The sequence below is a fragment of the Bombina bombina genome, chromosome 2 (assembly GCF_027579735.1).
Source record: "Bombina bombina isolate aBomBom1 chromosome 2, aBomBom1.pri, whole genome shotgun sequence".
In the NCBI taxonomy this organism is placed as follows: domain Eukaryota; kingdom Metazoa; phylum Chordata; class Amphibia; order Anura; family Bombinatoridae; genus Bombina; species Bombina bombina.
Window position 1 is genome coordinate 749,183,102 of NC_069500.1, and position 25,639 is coordinate 749,208,740.

The 25,639-nt window shown below is 41.5% G+C and overlaps 2 protein-coding genes across 2 annotated transcripts in view; one reads left to right on the top strand and one right to left on the bottom strand.

Annotated features, from left to right (window-relative positions):
- Window positions 1–10,746, top strand: part of POLRMT (RNA polymerase mitochondrial) — a 367,345-nt gene extending 356,599 nt beyond the window's left edge. The window contains exons 19-21 of the mRNA XM_053702843.1: window positions 9,284–9,375; window positions 9,479–9,552; window positions 10,467–10,746. Coding sequence (XP_053558818.1) covers window positions 9,284–9,375; window positions 9,479–9,552; window positions 10,467–10,516 — 216 coding nt within the window. The 3' untranslated portion in view covers window positions 10,517–10,746. The remainder of the gene's footprint in view (window positions 1–9,283; window positions 9,376–9,478; window positions 9,553–10,466) is intronic.
- Window positions 10,747–10,828: 82 nt separating this feature from the next.
- HCN2 (hyperpolarization activated cyclic nucleotide gated potassium and sodium channel 2) overlaps window positions 10,829–25,639 on the bottom strand; it is a 198,711-nt gene continuing 183,900 nt past the window's right edge. Inside the window, exons 7-8 of the mRNA XM_053702844.1 lie at window positions 21,992–22,156; window positions 10,829–13,708 (exon numbers count right to left, since the gene is read on the bottom strand). Coding sequence (XP_053558819.1) covers window positions 12,816–13,708; window positions 21,992–22,156 — 1,058 coding nt within the window. The 3' untranslated portion in view covers window positions 10,829–12,815. The remainder of the gene's footprint in view (window positions 13,709–21,991; window positions 22,157–25,639) is intronic.

Genomic DNA, 25,639 nt, shown 5'->3' on the forward strand with positions numbered 1-25,639 from the left:
CTTTAGAAATGAAGATTTTCCTGACAGATGTCAGAAAGTCAAAGCTTCTAAACGCTTGTCAAGTTCTTCACGCTGTTCTACGGCCTTCCATAGCTCAGTGCATGGAAGTAGTAGGGTTGATGGTTGCAGCAATGGACATAGTTCCTTTTGCGCGAATTCATCTAAGACCATTACAACTGTGCATGCTGAAACAGTGGAATGGGGACTATACAGACTTGTCTCCAGTGATTCAAGTAGATCAGAAGACCAGAGACTCACTCCGTTGGTGGCTGACCCAGGATCACCTGTCCCAGGGAATGAGCTTCCGCAGACCAGAGTGGGTCATCGTCACGACCGACGCCAGTCTATTAGGCTGGGGCGCGGTCTGGGACTCCCTGAAAGCTCAGGGTCTATGGTCCAGGGAAGAGTCTCTTCTCCCGATAAACATTTTGGAACTGAGAGCGATATTCAATGCTCTCAGGGCTTGGCCTCAACTAGCAAAGGCCAGATTCATAAGATTCCAATCAGACAACATGACGACTGTTGCTTACATCAATCATCAGGGGGGAACAAGGAGTTCCCTGGCGATGAGAGAGGTGACCAAAATCATCAAATGGGCGGAGGATCACTCCTGCCACCTATCTGCGATCCACCTCCCAGGAGTGGAAAACTGGGAGGCGGATTATCTGAGTCGCCAGACCTTCCATCCGGGGGAGTGGGAACTCCACCCGGAGGTATTTGCCCAATTGACCCAATTATGGGGCATTCCAGACATGGATCTGATGGCGTCTCGTCAGAACTTCAAGGTTCCTTGCTACGGGTCCAGATCCAGGGATCCCAAGGCGACTCTAGTGGATGCATTAGTGGCGCCTTGTACCTTCAACCTAGCTTATGCGTTTCCACCGTTCCCTCTCATTCCCAGGCTCGTAGCCAGGATCAAACAGGAGAAGGCCTTGGTGATTTTGATAGCTCCTGCGTGGCCACGCAGGACTTGGTATGCAGACCTGGTGAATATGTCATCGGCTCCACCATGGAAGCTACCTTTGAGACAGGATCTTCTAGTACAAGGTCCATTCGAACATCCAAATCTAGTTTCTCTCCAGCTGACGGCTTGGAAATTGAACGCTTGATGTTATCTAAGCGTGGATTTTCGGATTCTGTGATAGATACTCTGGTACAAGCCAGAAAACCTGTGACTAGAAAGATTTACCATAAAATATGGAAAACCTATATCTGTTGGTGCGAATCCAAGGGATTCTCATGGAGTAAGATTAAAATTCCTAGGATCCTTTCCTTTCTCCAAGAAGGTTTGGATAAAGGATTATCAGCGAGTTCTCTAAAAGGACAGATTTCTGCTTTATCTGTCTTGTTACACAAACGACTGGCAGCTGTGCCAGATGTTCAAGCTTTTGTTCAGGCTTTGGTCAGGGTCAAGCCTGTTTACAGACCTTTGACTCCTCCCTGGAGTCTAAATTTAGTTCTTTCAGTTCTTCAAGGGGTTCCGTTTGAACCCTTACACTCCATAGATATCAAGTTGTTATCTTGGAAAGTTCTGTTTTTGGTTGCTATTTCTTCTGCGAGAAGAGTTTCTGAATTATCTGCTCTGCAGTGTAATCCGCCCTATCTGGTGTTTCATTCAGATAAGGTTGTTTTACGTACTAAACCTGGTTTCCTTCCAAAAGTTGTTTCCAACAAGAATATTAACCAGGAAATAGTTGTGCCTTCTTTGTGCCCGAATCCAGTTTCAAAGAAGGAACGTTTGTTACACAATTTAGATGTAGTCTGTGCTTTAAAGTTATATTTAGAAGCAACAAAGGATTTCAGACAAACGTCTTCTCTGTTTGTCGTTTATTCTGGAAAGAGGAGAGGATAAAAAGCTACTGCTACCTCTCTTTCCTTTTGGCTGAAAAGCATCATCCGATTGGCTTACGAGACTGCCGGACGGCAGCCTCCTGAACGAATCACAGCTCACTCTACTAGGGCTGTGGCTTCCTCATGGGCCTTCAAGAACGAGGCTTCTGTTTATCAGATATGTAAGGCAGCGACTTGGTCTTCTCTGCACACTTTTGCCAAATTCTACAAATTTGATACTTTTGCTTCTTCGGAGGCTATTTTTGGGAGAGGTTTTGCAAGCCGTGGTGCCTTCTGTTTAGGTAACCTGATTGGCTCCCTCCCTTCATCCGTGTCCTAAAGCTTTGGTATTGGTTCCCACAAGTTATGGATGAGACCGTGGACCGGACACACCAATGTTGGAGAAAACAGAATTTATGCTTACCTGATAAATTACTTTCTCCAACGGTGTGTCCGGTCCACGGCCCGCCCTGGTTTTTTAATCAGGTTTGATAAATTTCTTTCTTTAACTACAGTCACCACGGCACCCTATAGTTTCTCCTTTTTTTCTCCTGTCCGTCGGTCGAATGACTGGCGGGGCGGAGCCTGGGAGGGACTATATGGACAGCTTTTGCTGTGCTCTTTGCCATTTCCTGTTGGGGAGGAGAATATTCCCATAAGTTATGGATGACGCCGTGGACCGGACACACCGTTGGAGAAAGTAATTTATCAGGTAAGCATAAATTCTGTTTTTCAAAAATTAGCTAAATGAATTACATAGCTAAACTGCCTGGAGCAGCTAACTCTACCCCTCTTATCAGTGTTTAGACACAGGCATTGTATTTCAACTGAGTTCACAGCTTCTAGGCATGCTCCAGAAGATAATCCCTATTCACATTTGCATTTTACCAAAAGGACAAACATAGATACAGCCATAAAAGGAATTGTGTGGGGGGAGTTAGAGCTTTACAATTCAGAAACTAAAAAGAAAGGGTTAATGGCGAGGCACTGCAGTATAAATTTGCAGGTAAAGTAATTAAAGTAAATATTATTATATTTTGTCTCTATCCCAACTTGTTTTATGTCCCTTTAAACATGGAAGCAGACACAGCTATATTCCACACAGTCATTGGTTGCACACTTTAGTAAGCCATTTATAACCATTCCTAATTGGCCTCAGCAGAAAAGGTAACCTAAGTTACAATATAGAGGCGCCCACTGCTTGATGGTCATTAACTTTACCCATATTTTCTCAATATTTAAACTACTAATATATATTTTTTTAAAAAACAGAATTTATGTTTACCTGATAAATTACTTTCTCCAACGGTGTGTCCGGTCCACGGCGTCATCCTTACTTGTGGGATATTCTCTTCCCCAACAGGAAATGGCAAAGAGCCCAGCAAAGCTGGTCACATGATCCCTCCTAGGCTCCGCCTACCCCAGTCATTCGACCGACGTTGAGGAGGAATATTTGCATAGGAGAAACCATATGGTACCGTGGTGACTGTAGTTAAAGAAAATAAATTATCAGACCTGATTAAAAAAAACAGGGCGGGCCGTGGACCGGACACACCGTTGGAGAAAGTAATTTATCAGGTAAACATAAATTCTGTTTTCTCCAACATAGGTGTGTCCGGTCCACGGCGTCATCCTTACTTGTGGGAACCAATACCAAAGCTTTAGGACACGGATGAAGGGAGGGAGCAAATCAGGTCACCTAAATGGAAGGCACCACGGCTTGCAAAACCTTTCTCCCAAAAATAGCCTCAGAAGAAGCAAAAGTATCAAACTTGTAAAATTTGGTAAAAGTGTGCAGTGAAGACCAAGTCGCTGCCCTACATATCTGATCAACAGAAGCCTCGTTCTTGAAGGCCCATGTGGAAGCCACAGCCCTAGTGGAATGAGCCGTGATTCTTTCGGGAGGCTGCCGTCCGGCAGTCTCGTAAGCCAATCTGATGATGCTTTTAATCCAAAAAGAGAGAGAGGTAGAAGTTGCTTTTTGACCTCTCCTTTTACCGGAATAAACAACAAACAAGGAAGATGTTTGTCTAAAATCCTTTGTAGCATCTAAATAGAATTTTAGCCAAATTGTGCAACAAACGTTCCTTCTTTGAAACTGGTTTCGGACACAGAGAAGGTACGATAATCTCCTGGTTAATGTTTTTGTTAGAAACAACTTTTGGAAGAAAACCAGGTTTAGTACGTAAAACCACCTTATCTGCATGGAACACCAGATAAGGAGGAGAACACTGCAGAGCAGATAATTCTGAAACTCTTCTAGCAGAAGAAATTGCAACTAAAAACAAAACTTTCCAAGATAATAACTTAATATCAACGGAATGTAAGGGTTCAAACGGAACCCCCTGAAGAACTGAAAGAACTAAGTTGAGACTCCAAGGAGGAGTCAAAGGTTTGTAAACAGGCTTAATTCTAACCAGAGCCTGAACAAAGGCTTGAACATCTGGCACAGCTGCCAGCTTTTTGTGAAGTAACACAGACAAGGCAGAAATCTGTCCCTTCAGGGAACTAGCAGATAATCCTTTTTCCAATCCTTCTTGAAGGAAGGATAGAATCTTAGGAATCTTAACCTTGTCCCAAGGGAATCCTTTAGATTCACACCAACAGATATATTTTTTCCAAATTTTGTGGTAAATCTTTCTAGTTACAGGCTTTCTGGCCTGAACAAGAGTATCGATAACAGAATCTGAGAACCCTCGCTTCGATAAGATCAAGCGTTCAATCTCCAAGCAGTCAGCTGGAGTGAAACCAGATTCGGATGTTCGAACGGACCCTGAACAAGAAGGTCTCGTCTCAAAGGTAGCTTCCAAGGTGGAGCCGATGACATATTCACCAGATCTGCATACCAAGTCCTGCGTGGCCACGCAGGAGCTATCAAGATCACCGACGCCCTCTCCTGATTGATCCTGGCTACCAGCCTGGGGATGAGAGGAAACGGCGGGAACACATAAGCTAGTTTGAAGGTCCAAGGTGCTACTAGTGCATCCACTAGAGCCGCCTTGGGATCCCTGGATCTGGACCCGTAGCAAGGAACTTTGAAGTTCTGACGAGAGGCCATCAGATCCATGTCTGGAATGCCCCACAGCTGAGTGACTTGGGCAAAGATTTCCGGATGGAGTTCCCACTCCCCCGGATGCAATGTCTGACGACTCAGAAAATCCGCTTCCCAATTTTCCACTCCTGGGATGTGGATAGCAGACAGGTGGCAGGAGTGAGACTCCGCCCATAGAATGATTTTGGTCACTTCTTCCATCGCTAGGGAACTCCTTGTTCCCCCCTGATGGTTGATGTACGCAACAGTTGTCATGTTGTCTGATTGAAACCGTATGAACTTGGCCCTCGCTAGCTGAGGCCAAGCCTTGAGAGCATTGAATATCGCTCTCAGTTCCAGAATATTTATCGGTAGAAGAGATTCTTCCCGAGACCAAAGACCCTGAGCTTTCAGGGATCCCCAGACCGCGCCCCAGCCCATCAGACTGGCGTCGGTCGTGACGATGACCCACTCCGGTCTGCGGAATGTCATCCCTTGTGACAGGTTGTCCAGGGACAGCCACCAACGGAGTGAGTCTCTGGTCCTCTGATTTACTTGTATCTTCGGAGACAAGTCTGTATAGTCCCCATTCCACTGACTGAGCATGCACAGTTGTAATGGTCTTAGATGAATGCGCGCAAAAGGAACTATGTCCATTGCCGCTACCATCAAACCGATCACTTCCATGCACTGCGCTATGGAAGGAAGAGGAACGGAATGAAGTATCCGACAAGAGTCTAGAAGTTTTGTTTTTCTGGCCTCTGTCAGAAAAATCCTCATTTCTAAGGAGTCTATTATTGTTCCCAAGAAGGGAACCCTTGTTGACGGAGATAGAGAACTCTTTTCCACGTTCACTTTCCATCCGTGAGATCTGAGAAAGGCCAGGACAATGTCCGTGTGAGCCTTTGCTTGAGGAAGGGACGACGCTTGAATCAGAATGTCGTCCAAGTAAGGTACTACAGCAATGCTTCTTGGTCTTAGCACAGCTAGAAGGGACCCTAGTACCTTTGTGAAAATCCTTGGAGCAGTGGCTAATCCGAAAGGAAGCGCCACGAACTGGTAATGCTTGTCCAGGAATGCGAACCTTAGGAACCGATGATGTTCCTTGTGGATAGGAATATGTAGATACGCATCCTTTAAATCCACTGTAGTCATGAATTGACCTTCCTGGATGGAAGGAAGAATAGTTCGAATGGTTTCCATCTTGAACGATGGAACCTTGAGAAACTTGTTTAAGATCTTGAGATCTAAGATTGGTCTGAACGTTCCCTCTTTTTTGGGAACTATGAACAGATTGGAGTAGAACCCCATCCCTTGTTCTCTTAATGGAACAGGATGAATCACTCCCATTTTTAACAGGTCTTCTACACAATGTAAGAATGCCTGTCTTTTTATGTGGTCTGAAGACAACTGAGACCTGTGGAACCTCCCCCTTGGGGGAAGCCCCTTGAATTCCAGAAGATAACCTTGGGAGACTATTTCTAGCGCCCAAGGATCCAGAACATCTCTTGCCCAAGCCTGAGCGAAGAGAGAGAGTCTGCCCCCCACCAGATCCGGTCCCGGATCGGGGGCCAACATTTCATGCTGTCTTGGTAGCAGTGGCAGGTTTCTTGGCCTGCTTTCCCTTGTTCCAGCCTTGCATTGGTCTCCAAGCTGGCTTGGCTTGAGAAGTATTACCCTCTTGCTTAGAGGACGTAGCACTTTGGGCTGGTCCATTTCTACGAAAGGGACGAAAATTAGGTTTATTTTTTGCCTTGAAAGGCCGATCCTGAGGAAGGGCGTGGCCCTTACCCCCAGTGATATCAGAGATAATCTCTTTCAAGTCAGGGCCAAACAGCGTTTTCCCCTTGAAAGGAATGTTAAGTAGCTTGTTCTTGGAAGACGCATCAGCTGACCAAGATTTCAACCAAAGCGCTCTGCGCGCCACAATAGCAAACCCAGAATTCTTAGCCGCTAACCTAGCCAATTGCAAAGTGGCGTCTAGGGTGAAAGAATTAGCCAATTTGAGAGCATTGATTCTGTCCATAATCTCCTCATAAGGAGGAGAATCACTATCGACCGCCTTTATCAGCTCATCGAACCAGAAACATGCGGCTGTAGCTACAGGGACAATGCATGAAATTGGTTGTAGAAGGTAACCCTGCTGAACAAACATCTTTTTAAGTAAACCTTCTAATTTTTTATCCATAGGATCTTTGAAAGCACAACTATCCTCTATGGGTATAGTGGTGCGTTTGTTTAAAGTGGAAACCGCTCCCTCGACCTTGGGGACTGTCTGCCATAAGTCCTTTCTGGGGTCGACCATAGGAAACAATTTTTTAAATATGGGGGGAGGGACGAAAGGAATACCGGGCCTTTCCCATTCTTTATTAACAATGTCCGCCACCCGCTTGGGTATAGGAAAAGCTTCTGGGAGCCCCGGGACCTCTAGGAACTTGTCCATTTTACATAGTTTCTCTGGGATGACCAACTTGTCACAATCATCCAGAGTGGATAATACCTCCTTAAGCAGAATGTGGAGATGTTCCAACTTAAATTTAAACGTAATCACATCAGGTTCAGCTTGTTGAGAAATGTTCCCAGAATCAGTAATTTCTCCCTCAGACAAAACCTCCCTGGCCCCATCAGACTGGGTTAGGGGCCCTTCAGAACCATTATTATCAGCGTCGTCATGCTCTTCAGTATCTAAAACAGAGCAGTCGCGCTTACGCTGATAAGTGTTCATTTTGGCTAAAATGTTTTTGACAGAATTATCCATTACAGCCGTTAATTGTTGCATAGTAAGGAGAATTGGCGCGCTAGATGTACTAGGGGCCTCCTGAGTGGGCAAGACTCGTGTAGACGAAGGAGGGAATGATGCAGTACCATGCTTACTCCCCTCACTTGAGGAATCATCTTGGGCATCATTGTCACATAAATCACATTTATTTAAATGAATGGGAATTCTGGCTTCCCCACATTCAGAACACAGTCTATCTGGTAGTTCAGACATGTTAAACAGGCATAAACTTGATAACAAAGTACAAAAAAAGTTTTAAAATAAAACCGTTACTGTCACTTTAAATTTTAAACTGAACACACTTTATTACTGCAATTGCGAAAAAACATGAAGGAATTGTTCAAAATTCACCAAATTTTCACCACAGTGTCTTAAAGCCTTCAAAGTATTGCACACCAAATTTGGAAGCTTTAACCCTTAAAATAACGGAACCGGAGCCGTTTTTAACTTTAACCCCTTTACAGTCCCTGGTATCTGCTTTGCTGAGACCCAACCAAGCCCAAAGGGGAATACGATACCAAATGACGCCTTGAGAAAGTCTTTTCTAAGTATCAGAGCTCCTCTCACATGCGACTGCATGTCATGCCTCTCAAAAACAAGTGCGCAACACCGGCGCGAAAATGAGGCTCTGCCTATGATTTGGGAAAGCCCCTAAAGAATAAGGTGTCTAAAACAGTGCCTGCCGATATTATTATATCAAAATACCCAGAATAAATGATTCCTCAAGGCTAAATATGTGTTAATAATGAATCGATTTAGCCCAGAAAAAGTCTACAGTCTTAATAAGCCCTTGTGAAGCCCTTATTTACGATCTTAATAAACATGGCTTACCGGATCCCATAGGGAAAATGACAGCTTCCAGCATTACATCGTCTTGTTAGAATGTGTCATACCTCAAGCAGCAAGAGACTGCTCACTGTTCCCCCAACTGAAGTTAATTGCTCTCAACAGTCCTGTGTGGAACAGCCATGGATTTTAGTGACGGTTGCTAAAATCATTTTCCTCATACAAACAGAAATCTTCATCTCTTTTCTGTTTCTGAGTAAATAGTACATACCAGCACTATTTCAAAATAACAAACTCTTGTTGAATAATAAAAACTACAGTTAAACACTAAAAAACTCTAAGCCATCTCCGTGGAGATGTTGCCTGTACAACGGCAAAGAGAATGACTGGGGTAGGCGGAGCCTAGGAGGGATCATGTGACCAGCTTTGCTGGGCTCTTTGCCATTTCCTGTTGGGGAAGAGAATATCCCACAAGTAAGGATGACGCCGTGGACCGGACACACCTATGTTGGAGAAATACATGTACAAATTGTTCTCAGGCTAATCATCTTTGTTCTAAAGACACCAGTGAAGCAATTATTTATTTAGTGTTTAATGTCCCCTTTAACATACGTGCAATAGGTGGGTGGAGTTTGCTTGCCATTTTCAGCTCCTGACAAATATTTCAATGTTTCATGTACTTTTTACAATTTTATATATGTGGGACTAGTTGTAGGATGCTGTGCTGCAATGTAACAATATGTAAGCAAAATGATGTATTGGGTCTAGACTGTCCCTTTAATTGATTTTGACTAAGAATTGTGGTTTTAATAAAATGCATCATGAACAAAGATTTAAGTAACCTTGTTCATCCACAGGTGTGCCGAGAACAGTTTGTAGCCCTGCACAAGCAACCAATATTACTGAACCTGTCAGAATTCTTGCTGAAGAAATACTGCCCAAATGTCATGTAAGCAATAGAATGAGACTCATGGTGGAGAGGGGGTGATATTTGGATAGACTGCAGTCTATCTATGCACTAGTGGCTATTGCTGACTGTTATACATTTGCAGGTCAGATGGTAAAAACAAAAGATCCCCTGAGAATCTCAGAATGATGCTCCATTTCAACAAAGTTCCTGAAACTGGTGAGATCTTCTTTGGGAATGGGGTGACGAGGGGAGATTGGTTTAATTAAATGAAACCCAGATTTCTCTCTTACATGATTCAGACAGAACATTTTATAAAAACATTTAAAATTACTTCTGTTATCAAATTTGCTTCATTATCTTTGTTGAAGGAGCCACACTGCACTACTTGGAGCTAGCTGCACACATGCCTGCTGTCATCAATTGAGCCAGTGACAGGCATGTGTGCAGCTAGCTCCCAGTAAACTGTTTAAAATAGCATGTTCTATCTGAACTGTGAAAGTTTCAATTGTGACTTTACTGTCCGTTAAGAAACCAAAAACATACTATTAACGGGTAAAAATAAAATGCTTTAACGCTAGCACATTTTATTATTGCTGTGTTGCTTGCATGATCTGAATCGTAAACGGTTAAATAACATCTAATTGGCTTTGTTCTCTTGGCATTCTTTCTTGAAAAGCACACACAGGTAGCATCAGGAGCAACAATGTGGTACTGGGAGTTAGCTGCTGATTGGTAGCTACACATATATGCCTCTTATCATTGACTCACCTACCGTGTTCCGCTAGCTCCTAGTACTGCATTACTGCTTCTTCAACAAAGGATACCAAAAGTATGAAACAAATTGGAAAGTTAGCTCTATATCAATGCAATACTGGGAGCTAGCTGAACACATCTGGTGAGCCAATAACAGAGGCATTGAGTGTAACCACTAATAACCAACTAACTCCCAGTAGATGCTATCTTGAACCTACCTAGTTATGGTTTTCCACAAAGGATACCAAGAGAATGGAAAAGTCTCTTAAAATTGCATTCTTTATCTGAACCACAAAAGCTTAAATTTGAATTTCATGCCCCTTTAACGTTGTTGTTTTTTTTAATTTAGTCTCAATATTTGTTCTCTCTCTTTGCAGGGAAATTTGACCTGGATAAAGTAAAGGATTCTACATACTTTTTTAGCTGATCTAAATGTGCTGCCTGTTACATAACTGTCCAGCAGGGGTCACCATTTACACGTACTGGGAGCAGTGAACTGAGCAGAGCACTGCATCACTAGCAGTGATTTTGTCTATACTTCCTGTGGAAGCTGGTCATATATTTAATAGCCATGGGTGTGCTGAAGCCTTTGTGTATGCCAATCAGCTTGTACATTTTTGGGGTGTAAATCACTGTAAATAAAGCACAGCTGTTTTATTTGTTTTGTGAAAATTCATGAGTCTTCCTGCTGAAATAGGTACAGCCACATTAAATAGATAGTTTCAGAAAAATAGACATGTTTCAGAAAAATCTGTTTATTGCACACACACAGAAGCTGAAATAATTTTGCTTGGTAAAGTGCAGCTTCTGAAAAGAAAGACAGGAGACACTATTTCCCCAAATCAACCAATGCCTCCATGTCCCCAAATACATTCATTAGGGTGCCAAAACTGGTTGCAGGCACCAGGGAGACAAGGGGACAACTTCCCCCACATTTTAGAACATGTAATCCCCCATGGAAGTCTTCCGCCCTCTAAAAATATAAATGTGAATCCCTGTATTTTGTTTTTTAAAATAAGCAGCCTAAGGGGGCAGTCTTTTTTTAGGAAACAAGCTACATTTTAGATAAATTTATTAGAGAACTTTTTAAAAAAAAAAAAAAAACAGGAACACAACGCCATTGTAGTAATGTATTATTGGCACAGCTATTCCTGTTAAATATTCATCCAATCCAGAGACAAATTGATTTTTTTCTATGACTTTATATCAGGCTGCCCCTCTAGGATGCAACATTATGCAGCACTCTAATGAAAAGCAAGGACAGAATGTGCTTTGCGACAATTTCCCATGGTCACTGCAGTTATTAAACTTGATTATGTAGGCTAAGATTGAACACTAAATCTATAGGATCCTCCCTTTCCCCTGCTTTATAACAGCATAAAATACAGATAATAGATATATATCATAATATACAATTGTGTGAAATACACAATATGGCTTTCTAAAATACAATCCATGGGATGGACAAAGAGCTCAGTTGGTGTCAGCAGTGGGATATTAGAGCAAGCTTTGGTGAACAGAATCTGCTCCTCTCCCTAATGGCCACTTTTAAGCTAATAGTGTACATTGTGGAGGTGGAAGGGCACCAACAGGGCACTGACCTCCACCTCACCACAGTTAAAACAGCAGTGATTTGGAAACGTGCAACGCCTCCCAAGTGACCAAATGTAACTAAACTCTATATTGCACACATTTGGTTCTTTTGGTTTCTTTGGAATAGTTTGTTTCCCTCTAGTCAAGCCATCCCGTTTAGCTCTATTGAATAATTTTATAAATAAAGCTGTCACCAATTTTTTATAAGGCAGTGTCAGCTTTGTCGCAAACATCAGATGGTAGCACTGCATCATAAGTAATTCAGACAAGTATTTTTTGTTCAATACAGACTACCTAATCCTTGCAAGGCAACTTCCAACAAGATGGGATAAGCCAAGGCTATGTAAACAACTTTAAAATCCATAATATAAACTCCTTAAATAAGGTTTTATATAATAAATGGGTTGCATTTTTGTAAGAAATGTTTATCAGACAGGACCCTGAAGCATAACGCTGTCTACATGAGTAAGAGACGTAAGCTCCATCGCAAACCGCCTGCAGTCTGCAAATCTTTAGACCAATGGAAACTAATTGTATATGTTTGGAAATAACAAAATTGGGATAGTTGCACTTCTTCCAATTGTGATTTACTTACACAGCTTTTAAAATTAGCTGCCAAACCCTTATTTAGCAATGACATTTGTTTGTTAAAAGGAACAGATGAACATTATGCAGTGATGTTCTTGCTTTGTGAATAGTTGTGGTTTCTGTGAATCAGAACCAAGCAATGCTCAACCTAGTACCTGCTGTTGAATCTGTAATGTCATTCTTACCAATGTTCTACATATATAAAAACAACAACACTATTATAAAATATAGCAATCTGCTTCCTTTCTAATATTTTTATAACATAATTAATGGCTGCTGTTTTCCTGCGGAGCTCTTCCCAGGTGTGGAGCAGTACCACCACTTCCCTGCTTGGGAGGAGTTGTGTATTAGGTGGCACTGCTGATTTAACCGAAATGAGGGAAGGAAACTCCCTATATATTATTAATGGTTACCTTTTCACTGCATTTGTATTTGAGTGGCAGATACTGTGGCACATTTTGATTCTACCATCTCGCCTCCTTATTGCCCTATTAGCAGTTTCCTGACTCCCATCTCAGAGAATGGGTGTATTATCTTTCAGACTGTCACAAGTTGGCTGAAAGCCTTCCCCTCACTGGGTCAGTGTCTGGGGCACTGACTACAGAATCCTTCCTGCCCCCAGCTGGAGCTCCACCCACAGAGTCTGAAGCTCCCCCAACAGAACCAGATGAAGATAACTGGTGGGAGAGAGCCAATCGAGCAGGAACTGGGCCCCTTGAGCCAGTCTGAGCCACTAGTACTCCCTTACCACCAGGGGAAGTAAAGCTGCCCACCACTGTAGCAGGAGCTGGAGGGCTACGAAGCTGTGATGCTCCCTGAGGGAGTGAAGGCTGTGAAGCAGAAAGTGGACGAGACTCACGGGTGAGAGTGGCCGAGTGCAAGGAGTGGGTGCTTTTGTGAACAGAAAGCCGATGAGGGGAGGAGGAAGTCACAGACTGGGCAAGGGAAAGTTGGGAGCCAGTCTGCCCCTTTGCAGGATAGGCAAAGTTCTGGGATACCCGTGGTGACTGGGAAGGTGGACTAGGTACAGCAGCAGGGGGTTGACGCACAACTTGGTGAGGGGGTGGATGGTGCTGCAAAAGTTGCAGAGGAGGCTGGAAAAGGCCAGGGGACACAGAAAAGGCACCACTCCCTCCTGGAGCATACTGAAGCCGCCTCATTATACGGGGAGATCCCACAAGGGGACTTGCCATGGGTGGGCAAAAGCTCATGGCTACTGCCTGCTGTAAGGTGGCAATGGCAGAGGTGACTTGGGGCTGGGGTGGTGGGGAGACACAGGTGGCATACATCCCACCACCTAGTTGGTGAAGTTCTGCCTGTTGTACCATCTCTCGGTCGTACTTGACAATCTCCTGGATAATTTCATTTTCCTGGTTGTTGAAGACACCAGAGTTTAGGTCATGCTGGACCTTGTGCATCAAAATAGAGTTCTTTTTTCCTGTTAAATAGAACAAAATTAGAGACAGTCAATATCATAACGATCACACTTATAATACTACTTAACACCTACATTATAATTTGTCCTTTCCAATGGCATGGAGAATCCACAATTCCATTCATTATTATTGGGAATTCAACACCTGGCCACCAGGAGGAGGCAAAAGCTTAAGTACCCCTCCCACTTCACACACAGAGCGCGCTGGTCCAAGCAGCTTACGATCCTCTCAAACCCAACAGCGGAAGTGAACCCGCCAATAGAGGTCATCCGCAGTCCTCCAAGCTTCACGGAGTGCCGTAGCAATGGGGAAATCAAGCCACAAAGCTTCGGTGCTGAGAGCACATACAAGCCAAGCCTATCCCCTAGTATGGTAATACATGATAAAGTTCAAAAACAAAATTGGTTAAAGGGACATTATACACTCATTTTTTTCTTTGCATAAATGTTTTGTAGATTATCTATTTATATAACTCATAAAGTTGTTTATTTTTAAAAAAAAATTTTTATAATTTTGCTTATTTTTAAATAACATTGCTCTGATTTTCAGACTCCTAACCAAGCCCCAAAGTTTTATGTGAATACCGTCAGCTACCTTCTCCAGCTTGCTCCTGTTTGTGTAAAGGGTCTTTTCATATGCAAAAGAAGGGGGAGTGTCTTATTTCCCACTTGCAGTGGGTTTTCCAGCTAACTTTTCAACAGAGCTAAACTGAGAACTTCTAAGTATGTTTTTAAACAGTTTTATACTGGATTTTTATATCAGTATCTACATCTTATTCTTTATAGTAGTGTATTACATGCAGTTATATGAAAATGAGTGCATACTGTCCCTTTAAATAAAAAGGGTAATTTCAGATGTGGGAAACGAAACTGCCATATGTGTCCCTATGTATCTTTGGGCAATAATTTTGTAAGTAGTTCCACTAGCCAACAATTTGAAATTAATTTTTATGCAAATTGTAGTACCATATTTGAAATTTAACTTTTAACCTGTAACCTATGCCAATGCCAGTATACAGGACAAAGGTCCAGAGAAATTAGGAAGAGGTTTGGGGAACACACTAGATATGTGAAAAATTATAACAAAGATTCAGCGGTAGCTAATCATTTCAGTGGATACCACATTACTAATATAGCAGACATGACAATAAATTTATCAATATAGCGACTATTCCAACCAGAGGGGGGAATAGATTTAAAAATTTGGAAAAGAAGGAATTGTTCTGGATGCTAAAATTGAAAACACGGCTTCCCATGGGTATGAGCGAGTGTGACATCGATTACTTTACTAACTAACTTTGTTTGTTTTTGTTACGATGTTGCTCTCATATTGTTTGATAAGATATGTCACCCTCCCCATTCATTAAAACTTAGGTTTCCCGTTATCTTTTATCCACCGCAGTGATATGGTTGATTATATAGGACTTAGTCCTCAGCAAATGTTTTGGCCTAGAGTGGACTTTTATATAGTCTCTCATAGTTGAAACTTGAAAATATATGCAGCTTTAATCAGTCTTTGTTAATTATTAGATAGTGTTTAATTTATGACAAGGATCTTAGTATACACTATTAACTATGTCAACATTTCTTTCTTGTATTATATAACAAAATAATGTGGATGTTTCTTTTAATATATTTGTACACATGCACGCCCAAATTTGGAGAGCTCACCTGCTTATATGGCTTAATTATTTGTGCCCCTTTACCGGATTCTAGCCTATCACAGACAGGTTGGTTCTTTAAATGGGGAACGTTCAGTGTAACTGTTATGTCTATGAATAAGTGCCACTAGGGGGCTCGAAATGCATCAGACGTTGTGCCTGTTGTCTGTCTATCTATCCCCTGGCTTGTATGTGCTGATTTTTATATATTTAATAAAACCTGGATGTTTTACCTATTAATGGTACCCCCTGTGTAGTGCCTGCTTTGCTCTTTTTCATTCCTCCAACTTCCCATACTCCCCCAGTTATTCTTTGCCTCTGTAACTTGGAGGTTGGCGAAGATGGTGCTCTGAAGAAAAAAATGAATTTAAGTCCTTTCATTTGTAGTTTCCCTGCAAGATAGGACTGGGGTTTATGCTGTGTCCATGTAAACCTCTGGGTAACAGTATTGTTAGCTGCTGGATGTTGCAGGGATCTTCTCTGTCCTCCTTCCAGCAATCTGTGCTAACACCACCACCTGGCAACCAGTGTTAGCTTACACTGCTTTCCCTTTTAGCTCAGGTCCCTGTCAGAAGTTGAATGAAGCTGTCAGACCTGGAAGGGAAGTGACTGCTCCACAGCAGTGGCTCCAGAGGTAAGTGCCTTTATTTCTTCACAGGGTACACAGACAGAAGGTACTATCAGGGCCTGAGACTACTTATTATCTCACTAAAGGGCCTGGGGACTTACATTATCTTCATTCATTGGGATATGTATATTCATTTGAGCAGCTATCATGCAGGGCGCTGTGCTTGTTAAGTTACGATCCGTTATATGCAAGGATCTTATGTAAATCTGGGATTATGGCAGGGCTTATAGCCTTTATTAGGACTTGGGGTGTGTGTTTAGACCTTCTCTGTGAGATAAAGGTCGACATGTAGTTTTTCTACTTGGAGGCTTATGCGGACCGCATAATGACGGTCGCTGCACCACCTTTTTTTTTTTTGCATGCTCTCAGCTGGCACTGTTGACCTCCCTGAACGTGATCCCACTGTTCCGCTGTGTGCATAGTTTTCTATAAGACGCCATTGGAGGAAGCAGGCATTGAGCGATTGTCGGCACCAAAGCGGGAGGTCGGTGAGGCCCCGCTTAAAGCTGAGATTATAGCGGTACTGCTCTGAGGGAGTTTATATGAAAAAAATTCTGTACAGTTTAAAATTGGACGTCTTCTATTACTGTGGGATTCTTTACCTACTATGGAGGAAGAGGGATAGATTTGGGGGGGTACTTCTCTATCATTAACCCAAACTGATAAATATTGTGAAAAGGCCCATGTCATCCCCCTGCAGTTATGTTCCTAATGTGGCTAGGAAATTTAACCCCTCAGAGCCCTCTACCTCTCAGGACTCAATTGAGGCATGTCAAGGGCAACAGTTTCCTCAGTCCCCGTCCCAAGATGTTGCACAGACAGTTCCCTGCGGTTCAGCTAAGTATCTTTCTGGAGGATTTTTTTTTTTTACCAGTAGACTTTGCAGCGCAGCTTCAATCAGCTGTTTCTGCTGTGCCGAGTGCCTTACCCGGCTCGGGTAAGAAAAAGTTTAAAGGGACAGTCTAGTCCAAAATAAACTTTCATGATTCAGATAGAGAATGTCAATTTAAATGATTTTCAAATTTACTTTTATCACCAATGTTGCTTTGTTCTCTTGGTATTCTTTGTTGAAAGCTAAACCTAGGAGGTTCATATGCAAATTTCTAAGCCCCTGAAGGCCGCTTCTTCTCTCAGGGCATTTTGACCGTTTTTCACCACTAGAGGGTGTTAGTTCATGTGTGCCATATAGATAACACTGTGCTCATGCACGTGGAGTTCCAGTGAGCCAGCTCTGATTGGCTAAAATAGATGTCTGTCAAAAGAACTGAAATAAGGGGGCAGTTTGCAGAGGCTTAGATACAAAGTAATCACAGGGGTAAAAAGTGTATTTATATAACCGTGTTAGTTATGCAAAACTAGGGAATGGGTAATAAAGGTATTAAATATCTTTTTAAACAATAAAAATTCTGGTGTAGACTGTCCCTTTAAGCATACTTCTTTCTTATCCTATTCAGTCTGCTTTGGTCAGCCTGTCACAGCACAGCATAAACATAACCTCAGAGGGTGAAATATCCGATTCTGATGCGGACAAGGTTGGGGAGTTTGATGAGATTAACTTCAGATTTAAGCTAGAAAACTATTATTTACTGCTTAAGAGGAGGTATTATGAACTTTGGATGTTACTGATTCAAAGCCAGCTGAGGATTCTAAATTCCCTAAACTAGACAGGGTTTACAATGTCAAACCCAGAACTACAGGGGTTTTTCCTATTCCGGCCCCCATGGCAGACATTATCTCAGGAGTGGGAGAAACCGGGGATTCCTTTCTTTCCGTCTCTCATCTGGAATTATGGAGATAAATTCCCAAGGTGGGTGGCACTATTTCCACCATGGCCAAGCATACTACTATTCCAATAGAGAGGATAGTACCTCTTATAGGGACCCCATGGACAGAAAGCTGGAGGGGTACTTAAGGAGGATTTTTCATCAATTTGGACTCCTCTGGCAACTGGCTGCAAGCATTGTGGCAGTTGCTGGAGCCGCAACTTACTGGTGCGACTCCTTAAAGGGACAGACAACACCAGAATTTTTGTTGTTTTAAAAGATAGATCATCCCTCAATTACCCATTCTCCAGTTTTGCATAACCAACACAGTTATAATACACGTTTTACCTCTTAATTAGCTTGTATGCCTCTGCAGGCTGCCCCCTTATTTCAGTTCTTTTGACAGACTTGCATTTTAGCCAATCAGTGCTCACTCTTCTTTAAATTCACGTGGATGAGCCAAATGTTATCTATATAAAACTGTCAAAATGCATTTAGATTAAAGGCAGCCTTCAATGTCTAAGAAATAAGCATATGAACCTCCTAGGTTAGATTTCAACTAAGAATACCAAGAGAACAAAGCAAAATTGGTGATAAAAGTAAATTGGAACGTTTTTTAAAATTACATGCCCTATCTAAATCATGAAAGTTTTTTTTGGACTTGACTGTCCCTTTAATTGGAAATTATTTTGGGAGGAAACTCCATTAGAGGAGATTCAAGAAAGAATAAAGGCTTTGAAACTAGCCAATTCCTTCATTTGTGACGCTAACATGCAAGTCATTTGTTTGAGTGCTAAGTCCTCTGGATTCGCTGTTGTGCCACGAAGAGGCTATAGTACTGGTCAGTGGACATGGTATCGAAGTCTCAACTTTTTTCCTTGCCCTTTAAGGGGAAGTCCTTATTTGGGCCGGGTTTGGATTCCATCATCTCCATGGTGACTTGCGGGAAGGGTGCTTTCCTTCCTCAGGATAAGAAGGCTATAGATCCAAGGGTCGACAGTCTGTCCCTTGGCATGAAAGGAACGAAAATTGCCGGAGACCTTTGTTCCCCACCAAGTCGGATCAGCCCAAGAGTTCCTGGAAGCCTAATCAGCCTTGGAGCAAGAACAAGCAGTCCAAGAAGCCCTCTTCCGACAATAAGTCGGCATGAAGGGACGGCCCCCGATCTGGGACCGGATCACATAGGGGCAGGCTATCTTCCTTTCAGTACGCCTGGATTCGCAATGTTCCAGACCCATGGGTTGTAGATGTGGTTTCCCAGAAGTACAGGATAGGTTTCGAGTCTTACGTAGGTCCAAGAGGGTCAGTTCATGACCACCATAGACCTGAAGGATGCATACCTTCATGTATCAATTCACAGAGATCAACTGCAGTTCCTACGGTTTGCCTTTCTAGACAAAAAATTTCAATTTGTAGCCCTTCCTTTTGGTTTGGCCACAGCTCCCAGGATCTTTACGAAGGTACTGGGGGAACTTTTAGCAGTAGTTAGGACGCAAGGATTCACTGTGGCTCCATCTTTTCCTTTGGCAAGACCTCACACAGACACTCTATTGCCTCTCCTTCGAGACCATGAATGTAAGATAAATCTGGGCAAGAGTTCCCTGGTCCCCAATACCAGGGTTTGTTTTCTGGGAACAATCATAGATTAGATATCCATTTAAAGACGATTCAATCTTCTCTCTCTTCAAGCTTCTGCACTCCCTTCAGTGACGCAATGCATAGAAGTAGTTGGTCTCATGGTGGCTACCATGGACATTATTCCTTTTGCTCGCTTTCATTTGCAACCTCTATAAATGTGTATGCTCAGACAATGGAACGGTGATCATTCCGACCTAACTCAACAGATCGTCCAGGACAACCACACAAGAGAATCTTTCGTTTGGTGGCTCTGTCAAGATCATCTGTCCCAAGGCACATGCTTTTTGAGACCATCTTGGGAGATTGTGACTACGGATGCCAGCCTTCTGGACTGGGGTGCAGTCCTGAGTTCTCTGAGAGCTCAGGGAACCTGGTCGCCGGAGAAGTCTGTCCTCCCCATCAACATTCTGAAGTTGAGAGCCATCTTCAATGCTCTGATGGCGTGGCCTCAACTTCATTCTGTCCAGTTTATCAGATTCCAAACAGACAACATAACATCTGTGGCTTATATCAATCATCAGGGAGGAACAGGGAGCTCCCTGGCTGTGAAGGAAGTCTCTTGCATCCTTCAGTGGGCAGAGTCCCAAAATTGTCACATATCGGCTATTAATATTCTGGGAGTGGACAATTGGGAGGTGGACTACCTGAACAAACAGACGTTCCACCCAGGGGAGTGGGCTCTTCATCCAGAAGTATTCTCCAAGATAACCCTCAGGTCGGCTACTCCAGAGATAGCTTCATGGCTTCTCTTCTCAATACCAAACTGCCCAGATACGGGTCGAGAGACCCTCAGGCGGTGCTGGTGGACACATTAGCAGTTCCTTGAAAGTTCAGACTTGTTTATCTATTCCCTCCGTCTGCTCTTCTCAGGGTCATAGCCTGCATCAAACAGGAGCGGGCCTCAGTGATCATAATTACGCCAGCTTGGCCTTGCAGGACTTGGTGTGCAGATATGGTGAACATGTCATCCTCCGTGGAGGTTACCTCTGAAGATGGACCTTCTACATCAAGGTTCGTTCCTTCATCAAAATCTAGATTCTCTGAGGCTGACTGCGTGGAGATTGAGCGCCTAGTTCTATCTAAAAGAGGTGGAACAAATCTGTAAGGAGACTACCTGGTCCTCTTTGTATACTTTTTCAAAATACAATACAATTTTGATGTTTTTTGCCTCAGCTGAGGCTTCCTTTGGGAGAAAGTGCTTTAAGCGGTGGTGCCTTCAGTTTAGGTCCACCTGCCTTATTTCCCTCCCTGTCCATTCTGTATCCTCTTTAGCTTGGGTATTGGATTCCCAACAGTAATGAATGGAATTGTGGACTCTCCATGCCATTGGAAAGAAAAAAAATGTATGCTTACCTGATAAATTCTTTTCTTTCCTGGCATAGAGAGTCCACAAACCCACCCTTTTATTTTTAAGGCAGCATTTTTTCCTAATCGTCTATGATCTCTACAACCCTAGTGTTTCTCCTACTCTTCCTTATTTCTTCAGCTGAATGAATGGGGGAGTGTGGGAAGGGGGGATACTTAAGCTTTTGCTGGGTTGTCTTTGCCTCCTCCTGGTGGCCAGGTGTTGAATTGAATTGTGGACTCTCCATGCCAGGAAAGAAAAGACTATCAGGTAAACATAAATTTTGTTTTCATTCATCGTGACAGCATATGAAGAGATCATCTACATAGCAAAATAGAGCCAACTCTTCTTGTTTGACTCCTGCAAACTGCATGAGTCAGTATTTATTAGCACAAAACACAAATATCTGGATTATACCCATGGCTATTCAATGTTGAAAGCTTTCACGTTCAGGACAGAATCAAAATGGCCTTCATTTTGTAGGACAATTACACGATGAAAACAAATCTATACTGTACTCTGGAGGAATAAAAACTTGTATGAAATGGTGACATCCATAGTCCAGTTCCAGACCATCATGAAAGGGACAGCAGAAAAAAAGCAGTAGATATGGTGAAATATGCCTGTGGGTAACTGAGTGACATGAGATACTGCAGTATATCACATAGAATGATCCCTGCAGTTTGCTGGAGTGGAATAAACAGGGATCAGAAACACCTTAATGGCACTAGCAGACCCTGACAGATCGTATACATGGAAGAGAAGGGTTCAGAGCGAAATCTGCAGCATCAAGAATCCATGTGGACAGAAATGTGTGTAGAATATATATATAGAGATCCAAACAAAGTAAACAACAGCAGCAGAAATAAACTTCTCAGTGAGGGCTGCTTTGAATACAATGAACTCTTATCTGCTGCTTGGCTAAGTACCTTTAGCACAGAACCAATCATTCCTTAACATATTTCTATCATGTAATACCATCTGTCTCGTCCAGTTATTTTTCTTTTTATGCCTCCAACATATCTATGCGAAGACTGCTGTCAATACAAATCCTGGTGCCTTAAAACTAGCTTTACCAATAAGTATCATCAAGGACTGACACATACTTGTTCCACTGAATGCCTTCTTAAAATCCAGTCTGTCTCAGCCCTTCAAAGCTTGACAATGTACACCCCTGCTCTAAAATGATTGATGCAATGTCCCTTTTAAATTGATTATAAGATGGCACAGTTGAAAGTCAGATTTACTTACCAATCCTGTCAAGTCTGTCTATGGCCACTGTCTCAAAAGCACGTCTCATCATGGGATATTCTTCCAGAACTTCATTAAAATGATCCACAGAAAGTGAATACAGTCGACAATATGTATCAGCACGGACACTAGCTGTGCGCCTGCCTCGAGTCAGCAGGCAGATCTCTGAAAAACAAATCAAAATCCTGCATTTAGGCAATCAGCCTCAATATCTTTAAATATAGTTTTTTTTTTTCTTTTTTAAAGGGACATGCAACCCACATTTTTTTCTTTCATAATTTAGACAAAACATCTCATTTTAAACAACTTTCTAATTTATTTTTATTATCTTATTTGCTTCATTCTCTTGATATTCTTTGCTGAAAAGCATATCTAGATAGGCTCAAGTAGCTGCTGATTGGTGGCTGCACATAGATGCCTCGTGATTGGCTCACCCATGTGCATTGCTTTTTCTTCAACAAAGGATATCTAAAGAATGAAACAAATTAGATAATAGAAGTAAATTGGAATGTTGTTTAAAATTGTACTCTCTACCTGAATAATGAAAGAATTGTTTTGGGTTTATTACAGTACAGGGATTCATGGATACATGAAACACAAAACTAAATTACTGCAAATAATTTAAATGTATTATTTCTTTGTTTACCCTTTTTCAGTCCATCAAATCAAGTATAACTATCTTACTCATGGGATATCAACTGATGTTTTATAGCCCTGTCCCATAAGCATAAACTCCAATGTCATCAGAGCACTAAAACACCATCATTAGCTTGTATTAGCCTCAGGAGCGAGACTGATGAATTCTATACTGTGTGCTGAGCAAAAGATAAAAAATTATTTAGAGTGATGGGCCGCCAATCAGTAAACCAAATGGGGTTAAAAATACTATCTGCACTGCTTTTTTTCTTTCTATCGCTTTTAAAATTAAAAAAAAATTAAAAATCAGACTCCTTGTATGACAAAGAAAATAATAAGGATAATGCAACTGTATAGTGAAACATCCAATAAGGCATAAGTAGAGATTTAAAAAAAAAAAAAATCATATAATAGTGACAAAGGTAATATCTCCACTAATGCTATATAATCAGTTACCCATACATTTGATTTCCTTAATCCTTATATAACAAAAATAGAAAAAATACTGCAGTTAATATAAATACATAGTGAAGCACATCCAATCAAATGTGAGCAAGAATTTAAATGAATCAAGTAATAGCAGAGGTAGGGTCTCCACTAATATTATATATTCAATTACCCATACATTTAACTGGGAGCACTCATAGTAGTAGTTTGTTAGGAATCGGAGGAGCATATCAAACCAGAACAAAACAACAAAAAGAGGGGGGGGGGGGATATCCTTCCTCTCATCCATCAGATAAGTCTCTATCTTAATACCAAGATGAGGGAAAAATATTTCTTAGAATAAGGGCTGCGAAGGTATCAGTCTTATGGAATTGTCTTGTGAGATTATATTGGATATTTAGGGGACGAAGCAATATGATTTCCTGCCATTTGTCAAAGAAGGCTTGAATCTGTTTGGCAGAAGATATATAAGTGTTAAATTGTTCAAAAATAATTTGAGAATAAATTGCTGGTTTAAAGGGACAGTCTACCATAGAATTGTTATTGTTTTAAAAGATAGATAATCCCTTTATTACCCATTCCCCAGTTTTGCATAACCAACACAGTTATATTAATATACTTTACCTCTGTGATTACCTTGTATCTAGGAACCTTCTTCCAGCCCCCTGATCACATGACTGTGACTGTTTATTATCTATTGTCTTAAATTTAGCATTGTGTTGTCCTAAATCTTAGATAACCCCCTGTGCCTGAACACAGTGTTATCTATATGGCCCACATGTACTTTCTGTCTCTTTGTGTTGAAAAGAGATTTAAAAAGCCTGTGATAAGAGGCAGCCCTCAAAGGCTTGGAAATTAACATATGAGCCTACCTATGTTTAGTTTAAACTAAGAGTACCAAGAGAAAAAAACAAATTTGCTGATAAAAGTAAATTGGAAAGTTGATTAAAATTTAAAGTCCTATCTTAATAATGAAAGTTTAATTTATTGTAGACTGTCCCTTTAAATACCACTATTGACGGTGCAACTTTCCCCCAATTCTGTAGGATTAGAATTCGGCCTATCATTATAGTATTATTAATTAATTTGTTTTTTTTTATGTTGGGCACTGAACATAGGAAAAAATATGAAGTGGCTCTAAGGAAATTCTATCGTCCAGTGTCATATTAAGATAATATATTACTTTTTTTTTTTTTTTAAACAACTTTATTGCAGATAAAATGAGATAGTACAAGTATAGGGAGACGCAGCTTCACTTCATGTTGTACAATAATGGTTGTCAGTTTTAACTAGGATACAAACAACATTTATAAAGAATGTCGTTGCATTATGTATGGACTCCTCTTTTTCTACAGTCCTTCGTATATAAACCTGAATCAATGTCTGATGATTTTTGGAGGAGTTGAAGAGTGCTCCATATAGCGATCAATTTAACCGTAGGGGCAAAGAAAACAAAATACAAAAAGAAGAAAGAATGACAAAAAAGAAAAAGGCTAAATCAAGTCCCGTCCGCATATCCACCCAGAATATTCATATTGTGTACAGACTAAGTCCTACACCTGTGCTGAACTAGTTCATCAGGGATGTGTGTTTCTGTCATTGTTAGTCTGTACATAACCTTCCCAAAGATGAAAGATCTCCACATATATCTCTATTTCTTTCATGTAATTTGCAAGAGTCCATGAGCTAGTGACGTATGGGATATACATTCCTACCAGGAGGGGCAAAGTTTCCCAAACCTCAAAATGCCTATAAATACACCCCCCCACCACACCCACAATTCAGTTTTACAAACTTTGCCTCCTATGGAGGTGGTGAAGTAAGTTTCTGCTAGATTTCTACGTTGATATGCGCTTCTCAGCAGGCTGAAGCCCGGTTCCTCTCAGAGTGCAGTGAATGTCAGAGGGATGTGAGAGAGTATTACCTATTGAATGCAATGGTCATCCTAACAGGGATCTATTTCCTAGGTTCTCTGTTATCGGTCGTAGAGATTCATCTCCTACCTCCCTTTTCAGATCGACGATATACTCTTATATACCATTACCTCTGCTGATTCTCGTTTCAGTACTGGTTTGGCTATCTACTTTATGTAGATGAGTGTCTTTGGTAAGTATGTTTCTTTTATTTATGACACTCTTAGCTATGGTTTGGCACTTTAAATGTAAAGTTCTAAATATAATGTTTGTACTTATATTTGCCATGATTCAGGTTTATCAGTATATTAACTTTTTTACAGACTGTCAGTTTCATTTTGGGAAATGCACATATATAAAAAAAAAAAAAAAATTCTAACCTGAAATTTTTCAAAATTGACTTTTTTTCCAAATTGCGGGCTGTTAGCAAGACTTTTTTTGGCGCGAGAATTACGTTTGTTGACATATTTTCGTCATTTCCGGCGTCTTTCTTGACGCCGAAAATTTTCACGTAGTTGCGTCATTTATGACGCTCGTGTTTGTTGCAGACGTTATTGGCGCCAAAAAATATTTTGTCAGTTGTGGGCGTCATACTTGACGCCAGACTTTTGACATTATTTAAGTCTTCATGTATTTTTGCTTCTGGTTTCCA